Below are 18,358 nucleotides of genomic sequence, written 5' to 3' on the forward strand. Positions count from 1 at the left end.
TTAAGATGAGGTGTTAGATACCAAACACCATAAGTTTCAAAGCAGCCTTCATGTAGCTGGGTCACTCGTAATGACCAGTGCCCAGTACATGTCCTCAAGATGGCTGCCTGATCACTTGCAATATCTCCAAATGGAACTAGACATCACAGGGGCCTATCTTCTCATGCAGAGGGGCCCTCACATGCAATATAATGCAACCTGCCCTGGGGCTCTAAGGTGTGCTGTAGGGGTGACTTACTTATAGTATATGCAGTGTAACTACGCTTGGCACACAGTGCGTTTGCCATGTTGTGTTTTCAAAATGGTTCACACTATTTCATGCATTCTGCAATGGCAGTCTGCGTGCATTTGAGTGTGGGTACCTTAGGGTGGCATAATACATGCTGCAGTCCTTAGGGACCCTGTTTATTACCCATGTCCTGGGTACCAAGGGTACCATTTACTAGGAACTTTAAAGTCCTTGTCAGTTGGGTTACAATTGTTATATGTCTCATGTTTAGGAATGAGCTCTGGCACTGGGAGCCTGGTTACCAGAGACCCAATACACTTCCTATCAAAAAGCATCAGTACTAGAGAAAAAAGTGGGGGCACTTTCCTACATGACGTCATAGTCAGATGCTGAACCTTGGGGAGAGCTGGGATGGGCCCCTGAGCTGCAGAGGTCACCGCACCATTTTCCGGATCTGATACTGAAGCCTGCAGAGGGCTGGGGTGGGAACCGGCATCTCTGGTGGGCCAAGGAGGCCCTTGCCCCCTCCAGCCACAGAAGTGGGTGCCAGAGGCGGTGCACACGGGCAGCAATGGGACACTACAAACAGTCACACACTGCACACAGCCAGGCACCCCAGGACGGGGTTTGCCATTAGCGTACCTCCACAACAGGACCGGGAGGAGGATCCTGTGAAGGGTGATCACTGGCCTGGCCTTGTCGGGGTGAGAGAAGTGGAGCTACCCTGAGATGGCCCCAGCCGCACCCTGGGAATGCCCAGGTGTGACTGGCAACCAAGCGACCATCAGGCAGGTGTAGCACCTGGAGGAACCCAGAGCAGCAAGGTGCATTCTAAGTGTCAATGATCAATGTGTCCACACTAATTTTCACAACTAGATACATTCTTCTTTATCAGTGCGTGAGCCAAATGATCCACCGCTGAGAGCCACAGGCAACTTTTTGGAACATTTGTCCACCTGGAGGTGCAGGATTTGCTGGAGGAAGGTGGTGCTGCTTTTCCATCGCCCGGGCAGTGAAAGATGGCCCGGCACCTCTTCGGGCTTCCCCTGTGGGAGCCAACCTCCATGATTCATAGAGGGTTTCCAGGCACTCTGCTGTGAAGCTCCACTCCGAAGGGCAAGGGGCTCCTGAAGCGGAGGAGGCAAGCAGGCAACTCTGCTGCCACCGGTCTTGCCTGGAGGAACTGCACCAGTCTTCAAACCCTTTGCCCGGTCTTCCAAAACCAGGCTCAACCCCGGCACATGAAGAGTCCCCGGCTTAGGCAACAGCCAGAGCCATTCTGGTGAGCTGACGGGGGGCCCACCCCTGCCCTGCTGGAAGGTGACAGAAAAGAAGAGCCTGGGGGCTTCCCCCTCCAACACACCCCCCTCCTTGAAGCAGGCCTCGCTGGCTTTGAAAAGGGGCCTCGACACCTACACCGAGAGAAGTAAAGGTTCCCTTGCAGCCCCAGCATCTTGTAATCCAGGCTGTCCTGCTGCTAGAGAAGGGCTGCTCATCAGTTGCCCAAAACCCTGGTGTGGGAGGGCCCAGGCGGCAGGGCCTTCTGGGGGGCTACCAGCCCACAGAGGCACTGTGATTCAGATTCTCTCCTGAGGGAGTGGGTGAGTGTGGGTTCTGTCTCACAAGGGCTTTTTGTCATGCCGCTCAAGGGGGGCAGCTGGGATGGGGGTTCCGTGCACATGAGTTGATTGGGTCCTCCCAAGAGGGGGAGCCCACCCTGCGCCCAAGTGCCCAGGTGGCCATGGTCCAAACCACCCACCACGGCATGCAAGGGGGGGCTGGGCCCTGTGCTTACGGGTCCATCTGGGAGGCGCCCAAGAGTTTGGGCCTGGCCCGCTCTGATGTTAATGATCCTTCCAGTTCACCTACGGAAACTTTGTTACCACTTTTACTTCCTCTAGGTACTCAGATTTGATTCTGGAGATGCAGATTCCTGGGAATCACCTTTCTGGGAACAGTACTGATTCACATATTGAGGTTCTGTTGCAGGATGCATGTCCTACACATACCATTGTGCAGTATCCTTTTAAGGCCAGCAGACTGCAGAACAACAATATATACTGTCACAAGTATTTATCAGCTAATGAAGGGTTTTTATACGCCTATCATCCTCATGTAGAAAATCACTATCACCATTTCCAACCTAGAACAAGCCAAATGCAATCTCAAATATGTTAAACAGATAATTATTGCACATAATCCCACATATAGAACACAGCTATGGCCGTTTTGTAGCCATTAATAAAATACAGCATCAGGTATATGTAACAGCAATGTACTACCCATTATACCTGATGTAAAAAAAATTGATTTCTATTTTCCTAACAGAAACCATTAGAATAATGTGGCAGATGTTTTTATCAACCCTTTAAGGCAGATAAATCCCCACTCATAAAATAGCTATTACGATTTCCTTACAGGAATCATGCTAGTAAAGTGGCAGGTGTATGTATCAGCCATTTAACGCCCAACAACCCACCCCCCTGAATAAAAAAAAAAAAATCTGCATTTCCTATCTGGAACAAGTCTAAAACAGTGCTAAATATATTCAACAGCCACTTCATACACATAACCCCCATATTGAACACATGTATGCCATTTTCCCTTCAGCAATTGCTAAAATATAGTGGCTGGTAAATGTATCAGCCATTTAACACACACCATTCCCTATGAAAATATAGCTATTTCTCTTTTACTAACAGTATTCATTCGAATTTAGTGGCGATTGTATTCAACAGCCCTTTAATGGCCACAACCTGAAGCAAAAATAGCTGTTACTATTTCCTTAAAGAAATAGTGACAATTCAGTGGCAGGTATATGTAGCAGCCATTTACAGCCCATCATCACTCATGTATCACTGTTACCTACCAAGAACAAGTCTAATATAGTCCCTGGTATTTTTAATGGTCACTTAGCACCCATAACCCCAGTGTAGAACACAGACATGTCCATTTTCCTTCAGCAATTACCAAATAACAGTTCCAAGTATTTGTAATAGTCATTAAACCCCATCATTTACCATGTAAAAAACAAAAGGTATGGCCATTTTCTCAAACAAATTACTAAAATACAGTGGCAAGTATGTGCAGAGCCACTTAAATTGTGAGATATTGTGGTTACTGCCTTAACAGCAAAAATATGGATTTGTTGCATTTGCTGCATAATCCATCATCTGCTGAATAATCCGCTGTTTTAACAAAAAAATTGTTTCTTATTTAGAAGCATCAAAAGTTACTAAAATGCAGAAGGCCTTTCACAAAAGTTGGACAACTTTCTGTTATTTATTGCTGTAGTTTGGTGTCATACTGGCAATCATGAGGTGAATCCTTTTCCCACACAGTGTTAACATGTAAAAATGACAAAAAATATGAGGTAAGCATATCACAAAATGTGGTTCATCACCTAATTTCCCTTTTCTTGCTGCATTATTTTGTCGAACCTGTTTCATTATGTAGCCCCCTAACGCATAATTACAGTGGTCCTTGGTACATGTAACAGTCATTAAACACATATTACCATTTTCTTACAGAAATATTGAAAACGCAGTTGCAGGAATATGTAACAGCCATTTAGCACCCAACATACCCCTTGTGAAAATCACTATCCCCATTTCCTACCAGGAATAAGCTTAATACAATCCCAGTTATGGTCATGGCCCATAATCCCGCCATGTGAAAACTAGGTATACCCATTTCCTCACCACACATCACTAAATTACAGAGGCAGATTTGTGTAACAGCCATTTAACACACATGATTCCCCCACGTAGAAAATCACTATGGTGGTCATTCTGACCCTGGCGGTCTTTGACCGCCAGGGCGGAGGACCGCGGGAGCACCGCCGACAGGCCGGCGGTGCTCCAATGGGGATTCCGACCGCGGCGGTAAAGCCGCGGTCGGACCGGCACCACTGGCGGGCTCCCGCCAGTGTACCGCCGCCCCAATTGAATCCTCCACGGCGGCGCAGCTTGCTGCACCGCCGCGGGGATTCCGACCCCCCCTACCGCCATCCAGATCCCGGCGGTCCGACCGCCGGGATCCGGATGGCGGTAGGGGGGGTCGCGGGGCCCCTGCAGTGCCCATGCCACTGGCATGGGCATTGCAGGGGCCCCCGTAAGAGGGCCCCTACATGTATTTCACTGTCTGCTGCGCAGACAGTGAAATACGCGACGGGTGCAACTGCACCCGTCGCACAGCTTCCACTCCGCCGGCTCGATTCCGAGCCGGCTTCATCGTGGAAGCCTCTTTCCCGCTGGGCTGGCGGGCGGTCTGAAGGCGACCGCCCGCCAGCCCAGCGGGAAAGTCAGAATTACCGCCGCAGTCTTTCGACCGCGGAACGGTAATCTGATGGTACATTGTTCATAAAAGTCCAGTGCCAGGTGTGTATAAAAGGCATTTAACTGCCATCATACCAGATGTAAAAAAAAAAACGTATTCCTATTTCCTACCTTGAGCAATCCTAATACATTTCCAATTATATTCAATGGCCATGTAACACCCATAATCCCCAATGCAGAATACAGTTGTGCCCATTTATCTTCATCATTTACTAAATAAGTGCCATGTATATATACCTGCCATTTAACCCCCATTAACCCCATGTAAAAATATGTATGCCGATTTCCTCAACACACGTCATTACACTACAGTGACAGGCATTTGTAATAGCCATTAACACCCCTCATCCCCCATACAGAAATTATTACTGCCATTATCCCAAGAGGGCTAAGTACAATACTATGCCCAGGATATTAGCAGCTTTTTACCCCCCATTGTCCCGCATGTAAACATTATCTATTCAAATTTTCCTAACAGTACCATCATAATATAGGAGTAATGTGTTTAAGTGGTGTTTAAAGGCCATAATCCCCTGTGATTAAAGTAGGTATTATTTCTTTACTATAGACATGAAAATACAGTGGCAGGTATATGTAAAAACTATTGAACACCTTTCATCCCCAATGTAGGAAACCCCTAATACCATTTCCCCCATGGATCAATCCTAATACAGTCTCAAACATATTCAATGACCATGTAGCCCTCCTAATCCCCCATACAGAATACCGCTATGCCCATTTCCCCTCAACATTTACTAACAAACAGTACCAGGTGTATATAATAACCATTTAATGCCCATCGTCCTTGGAGTAGAAAATCCTTATCCCCATTTCCTATCTGGAACAATCCTGATATATTCCTATATATATATATATATATATATATATAGATTCAATGGAAATAGAACACCCATAATCTCCCTTGCAGAATAAAGCTTTGCCCACTTTTCTTCAACATTTACTAAATAACAGTATCAGGTATATGTAATAGCTATTAAACTCCCATCATCCCCGTGTAAAAGGAACAGTCAGTGCTAATTACATGTTATTGCAATACTTCATCCAATAATCCCTCTTTTGTAATGTATATTGTGTTTATCCAGTACCAATATGAATAGCTGCGTTGCATATATAGCAATATAACAGTTAAATCAGCATGTAATCATTAGGAACCTACAATGGTACAAAAACATCATATCCTATAAGGTAACTTACCACTTTTCATATATAAGTGAAAATATCTCCAAATGCACACTATGGGATTGTCTACCACTAAGGTAGTGCTGAATAAAATCATTAAAATGCATCCTGATAGGTAAATAATAACAAAATGCTGAAGAGGGTTAACTTTCAGTTGGTACATGTAAGCATTAAACTACACTGCCACTGGTGGGCACTTAAGAGAATGCAGCCAATCATCCCTAATGATTCTTTTAGTATGTCCCCATGCACAGACTTCTCAAATAGTAGTCTACTTTATTTTTATAATTTTATTAATAACCGCAAGCTGCGAGTTCCTGGATGAACTGATGCAGGCCATTCAATAGACTTGAGGGTGCAGAACAGGAGGGATTGAGGGAGAATCGCCAATCTCTTCCCAAACACCATAAGTATGAAATGAACACTGGTTCATCGAAATTCATGGAGGTGTACAGACAGAAGAGTATGCTAATGTTTCACCATATCCATATTCTGGTAATCCACTTCAGGCATTCTGACAGATAGTTTTCTGCTCAATTCCTATTTCAAATTATTACCATGATAATTTCTTCAGTTTAATGTTGAGTACTTTCTGCTTAGTTCATGCAACTTTATCACGGTCACTGATGTCCTGTCTGTCATTCAATGTTGTTGATTTGTTAATCTAGCTGGCTTATGTTTCTTGATTCTAGCATTGTAAAATCATTTGAAACCGGAAACTGTACATGACACAGGATATTTATAAGGTAAAAGCCCCACCACTATACAAACAGTCCTCTCATGCCAGTGCAATGTCTGACTTTGTCCTGGACCTGAGAGATGGCTACTTAATCTTAATTATCTACAAAAAAAGCTCATTTCTTGATTTTTCGTTAGACTGATTACCTAGTCTCGGATAGCAATCAAGACAGTAATTGGTACAATGTTCAATGCATGTTTCGTGCTAAGTGGTACCGAAGGGGTGTCAGACACAACAGCTTGTGTCTGCTCACCTCTGAAGACACTCAGCAGGTGCACCACCAGGAATAGGGAGTACGGATACATGACACTCAGCAGGTGCACCACCAGGAGTAGGGAGTACGGATACATGACACTCAGCAGGTGCACCACCAGGAGTAGGGAGTACGGATACATGACACTCAGCAGGTGCACCACCAGGAGTAGGGAGTACGGATACATGACACTCAGCAGGTGCACCACCAGGAGTAGGGAGTACGGATACATGACACTCAGCAGGTGCACCACCAGGAGTAGGGAGTATGGATACATGACACTCAGCAGGTGCGCCACCAGGAATAGGGAGTACGGATACATGCATAGTTTGTGGCAGCAACAGTCTACAGTCTCTTCCAAGTGTCTAGGACTGAGCAATGGCTCTGGCAATCACTGCAATGGCCAATGGTTTACACGTCCAGTTCAAAAGTAGAAGGAAGGCCACTGACATCCCCAACATGGGACCTGTATTGATTTAGGAGAAATGGAAACTAAAAAACACTTATTGAAAGTAGATCTTTATTCTCACAGCAATAAAGTTTACACTGAAGGGCTTAGATTAGTTTTGTATAAAAATTAAAACATCAAAGGTATGTTATGCATACATTAGATTAAGAAATCAATTTTTCATGATTAGACAGTCTCGGAGTAAAGATTAGTCCAAGATATGGAAATGGGTACAATTGTAGCATGATAGAATGTAAAAGCCCCGCCACTATACAAACAGCCCTCTCATGCCAGTGCTAACCTCAGTCGCCCGCAGCCCACAAAGATTCCTATGCTGATCTTTAATAGGGGTAACCCAGAGTATTTAGAACTAGTGACTTAAACACACAGCACAGGACTTAACAAGGTGGGGCTGGGACAGAACGTCAGTTTGACCATTCCTAATCAGAGGAAAATAGGTACCCAAACACGATCATTTCACACTTTGTTTTAGGGAGTACCTTTGGAGTCCCTAATCCACAAACATTACATCTTTCTGCATGTGCACTAGTGGAAACCGGACGCCATACACTGGACTTCACACCATCCACACCTAGATTATCTAAAGCACTATTAGCCCATGGTAATATGTGTACACTTCTCAAGGTATTTTCATTACAGCAAAATCAAAGCCCCGTGGGTGATGTGACTAATTTGTAGAACAACATAAAAGCATTACATGCTGCACTGCAGAATCACAGAATGGGAGGCAACAGGATCCAAGGCGTGATATCAGGGTAAAGCTGCTTGCTTAGAGCTTGGATATATGGGAGCCATTGCCACCATCATTTATCCTGGAGAAAGAGAAGAACTCAGTAATAAGTAAAGGATGTAAACCAAGGTCTTCCACACCTACCAATCACAGTAATTCTTGGCGGCACACACCCTGTCAATTTCAAATCTAAACCACAGATTTACATCTAATTGTTACCAGATGTGACAGCATAATACAAAAGCTATGAAGAAAAAGTATTCAATCAGCTTCAGTTGTTTGTATGTAAGTAGTTTTCCAAATCTTCAGTCACATGCCCAGTGGGAAAGAGGTGTAGATACTTAAGATAGAAACAGGTAGTAAAGTCTACACGATCTGTTAAGACCACAAGGTCCTTTCTGTGGATCTAAATGCTGATAACATCTGTTCTAACAAAAGATAAAATCTGATACAATCTTTGTAGTACACCATATGTAACTTTTGCTTTAACTTGCATGGTTATAAGCCACAAACCACACAAAAAGACAAACATATGCGATCTACAATATTCTATCTCAATAGGTTTTCAAAATGCATAATTAATTCAGGCATGGCATTTTCCTTCACAATATATAGTGTCAATAAGTACCAACCTTGGTTTTGCTAGAGTAGCAAAATAATGATGTCATAATATAGTAGGTCTGTAGGCAAACCATTTAAAAGAATTAGTGTGCAATTATAGAAACCTTGCTACATTTTTCTTTTATGTTTTGTTCAGGAAATTGACAAACCGGCAGCGAGAATGTGACTTTTGTAGGATAGTTCATTTTAGCAAGAAAACCAACATCCCCAAATAGAGGGATCTGTAGGTGACAGATCCAGTCTAAATGAATACATTGTCATACTGGAGACCAGATATAGCCTGAAAGCACTGACTGAACAGCTGAGAGACCATAGACACCCTTTTGTCACCTCCTTGATTTTTAAATGAAAATCGCCTAGCCAAAACACCAAAAAGGGGACTGGCTGTGGCTGCAAATGCACTTAAACCCTCTCATGCCGGACGAACGGGGTATTAAAACAAGATTTTAGTTTCTGTTAGACGTGCTAAATTAATGACAACCTGGAAATCTATGGACAACATATGTAGCTAGCACCTTTCCTCGTTTTCCCAAATCAGGTCTTCTGTGGATGGAATTCAAGCAATTCGATGTACTATGTGTGCTCTGACTGATGAAGACTACTGTGTCTCCTGAACTGATGTGATTCCACATATGAAACTTGGGAGACAGGCATGTATTATCCGAGTAAACATTTACCTGCTGTGTAAGAAACTATTTAATTGATACATCTGTTTCCTAATGGATTCGTGTAACTTCTAGAGTGAAACGGTATTTTGAAAAAAACTATTTCCATCTAATGAGTATTTGAAGTCCAATGATGACGTATGCTGTGTTTGTCTATATCTCACTCTCCTTTGAATCCAGTAACGATCCCAGCAAATAAAGGTGCTACAAATATAACTTATTAAGGTTTTACCGTATAAAACATGTGACAGTTAACATGTTCATGAATACGAGAAAGGCCAACTTAAATGGACGAGCTCCCTTGAAGATCCTTGAGATAGGATTTTTTTTTTGAAGGTAGACAATACAGCAATAACCCTCGAGCTCGGCTTTATTATTCTGAAATTGCTATTATGATTGTTTTTTTATTCCACAACCCGGATGGGAATGTATATACTAGTGAAAAGTCATTGTGCTTTCTACAAAGGTTTTTGTTTGTCAGAGAAAGGCATCATCTTGCACCTTTAACATGTCTTGGATGAATCACATATTTTGGAAAGTAAAGACTTTTTTGCCCCCTTCAGATTGTACAAAAAAAGCTGCTTTACATTTTTTAAACGTGTAAACCACATTCCTGCTGGTGGATCGAGGACAGAATGGGTGTTGATTCAAGTACAGTCGGGGCTGATGGGCCCAATCATTCTGAATAAATTGTTTAACTAGAAAGACAGAGGATCTCTCAGGATACTTGCAGCACCTAACCATGTCATGAAACATGTAAAGGAAGGGGCATACAGATCTAAACAAAGGGAAGAAACTTTGGAATAATTTCCCCCGAAACGTCAAATTGTCTCACGCACACATTTTATATAGTTAAACATGAACATGAAGGATCCTGTGTGGACTTTTGAGGAATCATAAGTAATGTTAGGTGGTATGTATTGGGATTGAGATTGGCCTGTATTAGTTTGTTAGGGTGAGGCAAAGGCACATTGGGAATCTAGTGAGGTACCAAATAAACTGAAATCAAAAAATAATTTATTTATTCATAGTTTAATATAGCCTTACATAAAAGTTATATATTGCATGGATAAGACCCAATGATAAAGTGCTACACAAAATGTAGGCTATATAATAGAATAATATATAGTATTATATATCTAGTATTGTGCATACATCATTACAGTAAATGGTCAGAGATGGTAAACACCACAGATACTATTGTAAAGTGTTTGAAATGCATAAAAAGGCTGGTGTGTATATATACACACACTCTTTCCAGCTACCAGTTCTTGTCCATGAATATACAGGAGAAGGACAACGAAGGTCAAGGTTGGAAATGACATACAAAAGTAGGGGCACTTTATGAGAAGGACTGTTTCGGTGTCTTTTCTTTCTTGATTCCTGGAACTTCCAAGAAGAGATTCTCCTTGATTTGAAGGGTGTTTTGTTCACTTCGATGCAAAGTGGCCAGGAGATTAAAGGAACGTAGCTTATATGCAATGCAGGTCAGTTTGTACATACACCTCACTTCTACAGGGAGTCATTTAAAGGAAATAAGAAAAGGTGACATGTTGTTGATTATTTTAGCTCCTGTGGCCATTCAGTACGTCAAGTGTGAAGACAGGTGCAGTTTGGGAATAACTATGAGTAGAGAACTGCTGTAATTACGTTTAGAATGAACAAGGGTTTGGATAACTAACGTAAATTCTGGATACATCCAGGTATTTAAGGTTTCATAAACTGTAGTCCAATATGTGCCTTCAGACCTATATGGTTAAACTTTAGTGTTGAGACGGACTCCAGCCCTATTTGAGGTTCTTTATAAGGATAATAGAAGGAACTCAATCCTAATCAGAATACGTTTTGAGTGGTGGCAGTATTCCGGGTCTTGGATGGACTCTAGGAACTTGGCCAAAGATTCTACATTTTTGGGGTATGGGATTTTCAGATACAGTTGAGTATCATCCCCGCAGAATCAATATTAGATCTTGGTAGGGCCGTGAGTGGAAGCTGGAGGCTCCTAGGAGGTGTATAAAGTAGTGATATAGAGCTTTGGGGACACTCCTTGTTGCATCAATACAGAGTTTGAGTCAGATGGCAATCTGGAAGCTGGGAGTGAACTGTGTATTTCCCTGTCCACACTAGAGTGGCAGGGAAACCTGTCTTCACTCTCGCTTGTCAGGAGAAATTTCAAAGCTCCCACTAAGAAACAGCAAACACAAGTTTCCCTGCCCACCCAAGTGCGGGCAGGGAAACCACTATATCCAGGGGGTGAGCACCCTGGGAAATAGCAGGAGCCGGCCCTGGGAGATGGGGTCCCCAGGGCCATTAATAACTCTGGGCGGGGGTGGGGAGTGGCATGAAACTCCTCCCCAATACTAGCATGGCCAGGCCCCAGGGATGGGGTCCTAGGGCAGAAAATGGCTCAGGGAAGGTGGCTGCATGCTCCCTTCCCCTTTTCACTTTCGGCCAGGCCCCACAGGATGGGGTCCCTGGAGCAGAAATTGGCCCAGGAGTGGGGGTTATATTCCACCCTCCCACTTATGTATAAGGCCGGGGGGGGTGCCCAAGGCTGAAATCGGCTCAACGAGAGGGCCACGTATGCCCCACCCCTCTCCATTCAAACCTAAGTATTCCCACCGCCCTCAGGACCTGGTCCACCTGAGGGGCATACAGAAAACTGTTGGATGCGCTGACTACCCCGTCTCTAGATATACATGAATCCTTTTTCTTTAATAACTCCAAAACAACTGAACAGATTTCCACCAAATTACAAAAAACACTCTTTCTGGACCAAGATCTAGCTTTCTGCCAAATTTGGTGAAATTCCGTTAATTGGTTCAGCTGTAGTTTTGTCTAAAGTCCCTATGGGAAATGGCCCCCCTTTTTCTTGGTCCCTGCTTGACGAATTACCCCAAAACTTTCCAGATAGCAGCTGAAGTGAGTGGCAAACCAGTTTTTTCAAAATGTTATAGCGATTTGTCAAATGGAGCGATAAGCAAAACAAAAATGCTTTTCCTATGGAAACTAGGTCTTAACTGTAACTTCCTACTGGTGGCTGCCAGTATGTAACACGTATGTGTTTGTGTGTGTATGTATGTATGTATGTATATATATATATATATATATATATATATATATTCAGGGGTAAGGCTATTACTGTTTTTAGGATTTTGGGCTGAGCAGGGGTATTTTTAGGGTTTAGGGGTATAGGGTGTTAAGGCTGACTTTAGGGTATGGGGTGGGTAGGTGTATAAAGTGTTAACTGTGTTTTTCTGGTTTAGGAATCGATAAGGGTACAGAGTGGTATGGGTGTTTTTAGGGTTTAGGGGTGTGTAAGGGGATAGGATGGTAAGGGTGTTTAGAGGTAGGAAAGGGTATAAGGGTGTTTTTAGGGTTTGAGGATCGGTACAGGGTGGTAAGGATGGTTTAGAATTTAGGGGCATGAACGGTATAGTGTGTTATGGGTGTTTTTTTAGGGTTTAGCGTTGGTAAGGGTATAGAGTGGTAAGAGTAATTTTTAAAAAACAGACAGTTGGAGGGTTCCTCCCAGTTAAGAAAAAATGTAAAGTTACCATTATTTATTTTTTTAAGTGTGTTGGTTTAGGGAGTTCCCACCCAAAGTAATAAAAATACACATACACAACCCCCTGCAGGTGCCAAACCTCACTCAAGGGGGCCCACTCTCTGGCGCAATGGCTGTCTAAGTTGTGTAACAATATAAAGGATGCCATTTTAAGTAAGGCACACTTCCTGGCTTTGTCAAAGGGTCAACAATAACTAATATTTTATTAATTCACAGATTTCAATGTATAATAGTGATTCTCACAAAATATTTTCAATAAATAACAAAAAAAAAACTCTTAACGTCTGATTTTTTTTCTTTCTTTTTTTAGCATGTTTCAGGCCCCAAAGTGCAGCCCTAGATCCATCTACATGAGGTCCTGGCATTCCTGAAGAACAGCATATAGCTCTAGGTCGGAGTGCTTAAAAAATTAATGGTAAGTACTCCTGGGGTTGTGGATTTAATGAAACAGGAGACTTGCGCTTGCTGTGCTAAGTTTTTTTTTAAATGTTTCTGGGGGGCTGCTGCACTTCCTGTAACTCTCCACAATATTATCCTGGTGTAGGGAAACAACCAGGATCAAAATATGTAACTAAAAAGCCTCTGCACGCCATGCAACTAGCTGTTTTTACTTATCTCTGATCATATCCTCTGACAAGAAATATATTCCATGTGATTGATGCTATCATAAAATCGTTGTCCACCCTGTAATTTATCCTTGCCCTAGTCATCTCCCATAATGGAATAGTTTTGATCTGTGATTGTGGATGTAAACTTCAGGCATGTAAGATGGTATTGCAGGATTTTTTTTATTCAATACATCCTACTGTCTAATTTTTGATCCCTTATATATAATTCCACATCCAAAAAGGTAATCTTATTCTTACTACATGTCAAGGTAAATCTCATATTATTGTTATTTTGATTCAATTGAGAGAAAAATTCAAGGAGATCATCCTCCCACCCATCCATATAATTAGGATATCCTCTATAAACTTGCTCGAGTAATGGATTTTATTACACCATTTTGAGCTGCTTCTTTTGCCTTGTTGTTTTGAGCACACGTTTTTAGAATATTTACAATATAATTACTATATAGGCCTTTCTCCCACGCCGTATTTACAAAGTGGCACATTGCTTGCATTGCACCACTTCGAAAAACCTTGCGCCACATTGTGCCTGGGCCAGGCATAATGTATGCAAGATGTGCGTTAGACGCAGGGAGGCCCGAAAAAATGGTGCAGTGAAATTTACTGTTATGTTTAACGCCTGCTCAGAGCAGGCATTACAATGACACACCCATTTTAATCAATGGACCTCCCTGTGCTGTGCTGCACTAGCATCAAACTTTTTGATGCAAGTGCAGCAAAGCACCACAACAGAGTTAAAAACGTTGATACTGTTGTCTTAACAACTGCCATGGTGTGCCGTATTTACAATACGGTGCAACCATGATGTCATTAGTTCGAGCGGGGCGACGCAAGAAAAGTGGTGCATCAGGACCAATGCGCCACTTTCTTGTAAATATGCCCCTAAGACTTTATGAACTCAAGTAACTGTTGAAATTACATGTGGAATGCACCCGGTTTTCTCTTGGTTGCCACTAAAGAAGAAATCTGACGTTCAAGATTGTCTAGAAATAATTGTGTTGCATTGAGTGCTCGTATTGCTTTTTGGGTGTTTATCAGTTATATCTGTTGAACATGTGTATCACGTATAGTGGTTCTGCATAAGGCATCCTCAAATCTGTCCATCACACAAGAGTACTTCAATCAGGATATACAATCAGGATTTATAAAGCACAGCTAATCACCCAATAGGGTATCCAGGCGCTTTCAGGTCCTAGATTCTTATTCGAACAGCCAGGTCTTGAGGGCCATTCAGAATTCCAGAAGTGAGATGATGGTCTGTAGGTGCATGGAGAGGCTATTCCAGGTTTTAGCTGCGATGTGAGAGAAGGAGCTTCCTCCACTTCTGCTTTGGTAGATGCGAGGAGTATGGGCTAGTGAAAGGGAGGCAGAGCGTGGTCTTCTCAACTGTTGATGGAAGTTCAGGCGGAGGTTAATGTATGCGGGTCCTTGGTTATGTACAGCCTTCTGTGCGTGGGTCAGCAGCTTGAATTAGCATCTCTTCTGTATGGGGAGCCTGTGGAGTTGCCTGAAGTGGGGTGTGATGTCAGTTCATCGGGGGGAAGGCCAAGGATGAGTCTGGTTGCAGCTTTCTGTATGGTCTGAATTCTCTGTAGGAGGTGTGCAGTGATTCCTACGTAGAGGGTTTTGCCATAGTCCACTCAGCTGGTGATGAAGGCCTGTGTCACAGTGCGTCTCATATGTGTAGGGGTAGCCACTTGAAGATCTTACATAGTATGTGCTAAGTGAGGAAGCAGGTGGAGAAGACTGCGTTGTTCTGTGAGTTCATGGGGAGTTTATTGTCAATGATGGTTCCAAGGTTTCTGTCATGGTCAAAGGGAGTGGGTGTGGATCCTAGGTCTGATGGCCACCAGGAGTCATTCCATGTGTCGCTGCCATTGCCAAAGATCAGTACTTCTGTCTTGCCTTTGTTCAGCTGCAGGCAGTTGTTCTTCATCCAGTCAGCAACGCTTGTCATGCATCAGTGGAAGTTGGTTCTGGTGGTGGACAGGTCATCGATGAGTAAGAGGATGAGTTGGGTGTAATCTGCATAGAAAAATATGTCAAGACTATGGGATCTGATGATGTTAGCCAGCGGGGTCATATATGCGTTGAAGAGCATGGAGCTGCGGGATGAGCCCTGGGGGACACCGCAGGTGATCTCCTTGTGTTCAGAGTTGAAAGGTGGGAGGTGGATACCCTGGGTTCTTCTGGTGAAGGAGGTGATTATCTGAGCACGTCCCTTTGGATGCCGATATGGTGTTTTTTTCCGATCAGCATGTGGTTGGATATGGTGTTGAAGGCTGCTGAGAGGCCAAGAAGGATCAAAGCTGCTGTTTCTCCTCAGTCAAGGATGGTTCGGATGTCATTGGTGGCTGCTATCAGGGCAGTTTCAGTGCTGTAATTACTGCGGAAGCCAGATTGGGAGGCATAGAGTAGCTGGTTCTGCTCCAGGTATGTAATGAGTTGGTTGTTGATGATCTTTTCCAGTACCTTCACTGGGAAGGGGAGCAAGGTGACTAGCCAGTTGTTTTGGGCTTCGCTGGGGTCGGTAGGGAGTTTTTTGAGTAGTGGTCTGACTTCGGCTTTGTTATGTTTCCAGGTGTCAGGAAATGTTGCGGTGGGGATAGAAGTGTTGAGCAGGATGGTGAGTTCCTGGACGATCCTCTGTTGGAAGAAGCTGTTGGTGCAATTGGTGAGCCAGGCATTGACGTTTTTCACTCCCTGTTCGAGGTTGGTGGCAGTAGCTTCTAACGGTAACTTCTGAATGTACATTTAACCTGTTCCTATTAGGAAGTGATTAGCTGCCTTGAGTTCAATCTATCAACCACTGAGTTTTCGCTCTTTGTTGTACTGTCACCCCGTGGTAAGTAAAACACAGTTTATTAATATCAGCTGTCTTTTGCGTATGTTTCGTCTACTTATTATTTCAACCTCCAATGATGTGCCTGTAATGATTTCGTCTTTGGACCTGATTTAGATCTCGGCGGATGGAATACCCCATCATAAATGTGATGGATATCCAGTCTGCTGTAATATGATCCCATTATTTCCTGTGGGCATTATGATACTGCAGACGGGATATCCGTCACGTTTGTGATGGAGCACTCCATCCACCAAGATCTAAATCAGGTGCTTTGTTTTTTTCATTATTCTTGCAAACGTCACAATCATGAAAGATTTATAATAATGCTTGTGTGCATTTTTCAAATTACAGGTTTCCAAGCACAGTAAACAAAGGTGTTGCTATTATTTAACTTTAATACTCTCACTGAAATATTTCTGAGCTCTTACAAGAAATGTTATCTGAAGAAGGAATACACAATCAGCAGTGGCAAAATCACAAAGAAACTTTTTGCAGTTTGAATACGATGAACCCATTGGTAACATCTGCCTGAGAATACCCACCTTTGATCTACTGCCCACCAACTGTCCAACCTGAAACAAAGAAAATATCTCAGAATAAGTAGATGTCCATTAATGTATTTTTGTGTCTGCGTGTTACAGGATGTTTTGTCAGCTTTTAGAAGTCAATATATTTAAAACATGTAAATGGCACAGATTGGAAACGGAAATAGATTACCAGGATTGGATTCTTGAAGATTGTCCTCCATCATCCAATCCAAAGTGGATCCTTCACGATCTGGAAAAACTAAGGATACAGAAATCAGCGCATCAGACTGCCTTAGTGTGAAAGACCTGCTGTGATTCAGCCATCCATGCCCTCAAAACCTTCAGCAGTGTGTAGTAAAGAAATAATCATCGATGGTAACATCAAATGTCACCCTTGGGATGGTTTCTGGGTCTCAGTGAACTGTACGGATGGCTGATTCAAGTGGTGTGCATCGGCTTTTATTTGTTTCCTGTTACAGTAAGGGAGGGGCTTGGGCTTACAAGGCCTCATATGGTTAGCAACCTACAGAGATCCTAACCTGTATTTATAATATTAAGACCCACAACAGCCCAAATGAACACAGTGGGGTGGGGTTCCCACTTTTATCTTGGCTTTTTCTTTATGTAAGACTTCAGCAGCCTTTCATTTTTTTAAATGATGTTTTGTTCCTCCTTTGCTTTTAGCTGGTTGGTTTTTCCTTTCCTTTCCTAGAATGTTCTTCCAATTTAAATGCATGGAGGACTATTTTAAATTTAAAAAATACATCTAATCATCAAATTTTTTATCACATTCATTTATTTATCCCCTATATGCATTCCACACAGACAGTAATTATTGTGCTATTCTTTTCCATCCTTGGCAAAGTCAACTGCTCTGGCCTTAACTTGATAAACAACATTTGTTCATACTGCACAAGCAACCAGCATTTGTGCAAGGCTGTGTTTGCATTTGATAGCACATTAAAAGTAGAACTATTGGCATTACCAATGCATCTTCGTCAGTCGGCCTTCACTTTTATTAGCTGCATCTGGTTAATTACTAACATTTTCCTTGTGCAAACAATATGCAATAAATGTCACTGACAGACATCTTAAATACCATCAGTATTACTCCGAATTTTAGACAATCAGTAAGAATCGCCTGAACCTCTACTCTCGTTGTCATAAATTTATGTTGCACATCTGAATATACAAATGCATTATCCCCCTGATCGCTGCCTAAAAACAACATTGCAGCTACAGGTTTCGCTATGCTGACCACTTCCATCGCTGTAGGGGCTGCTTCATGTCCTGTCATGATGAAACGATCACTTCCCACCACGGAGGGACCACACAGAGGGGCATATTTACAAGGAACTGGCACATTGGCTTTAATGCACCGTTTTCTTGCATCGCCCTGGGCCCCCCTAGTGGCGCCATGGTAGTGCTGTATTTACAATACAGTGCACGTTTAAGCCAATATCATAAAAAATGTTGACGCTATTGTGGTGCTTTGCTGGACTAGCGGCAAACATTTTGACGCTAGTCCAGCAAAGCTTGTGAAGGC

At 42.9% G+C, this 18,358-nt stretch overlaps 1 protein-coding gene across 1 annotated transcript in view; it reads right to left on the minus strand.

Annotated features, from left to right (window-relative positions):
- Window positions 1–7,261: 7,261 nt before the first annotated feature.
- The window catches only part of CD74 (CD74 molecule), a 40,139-nt gene continuing 29,042 nt past the window's right edge, over window positions 7,262–18,358 (minus strand). The window contains exons 8-10 of the mRNA XM_069199553.1: window positions 17,003–17,071; window positions 16,828–16,857; window positions 7,262–8,039 (exon numbers count right to left, since the gene is read on the minus strand). Coding sequence (XP_069055654.1) covers window positions 16,835–16,857; window positions 17,003–17,071 — 92 coding nt within the window. The 3' untranslated portion in view covers window positions 7,262–8,039; window positions 16,828–16,834. The remainder of the gene's footprint in view (window positions 8,040–16,827; window positions 16,858–17,002; window positions 17,072–18,358) is intronic.

Source organism: Pleurodeles waltl, chromosome 7 (genome assembly GCF_031143425.1).
Source record: "Pleurodeles waltl isolate 20211129_DDA chromosome 7, aPleWal1.hap1.20221129, whole genome shotgun sequence".
NCBI lineage: Eukaryota > Metazoa > Chordata > Amphibia > Caudata > Salamandridae > Pleurodeles > Pleurodeles waltl.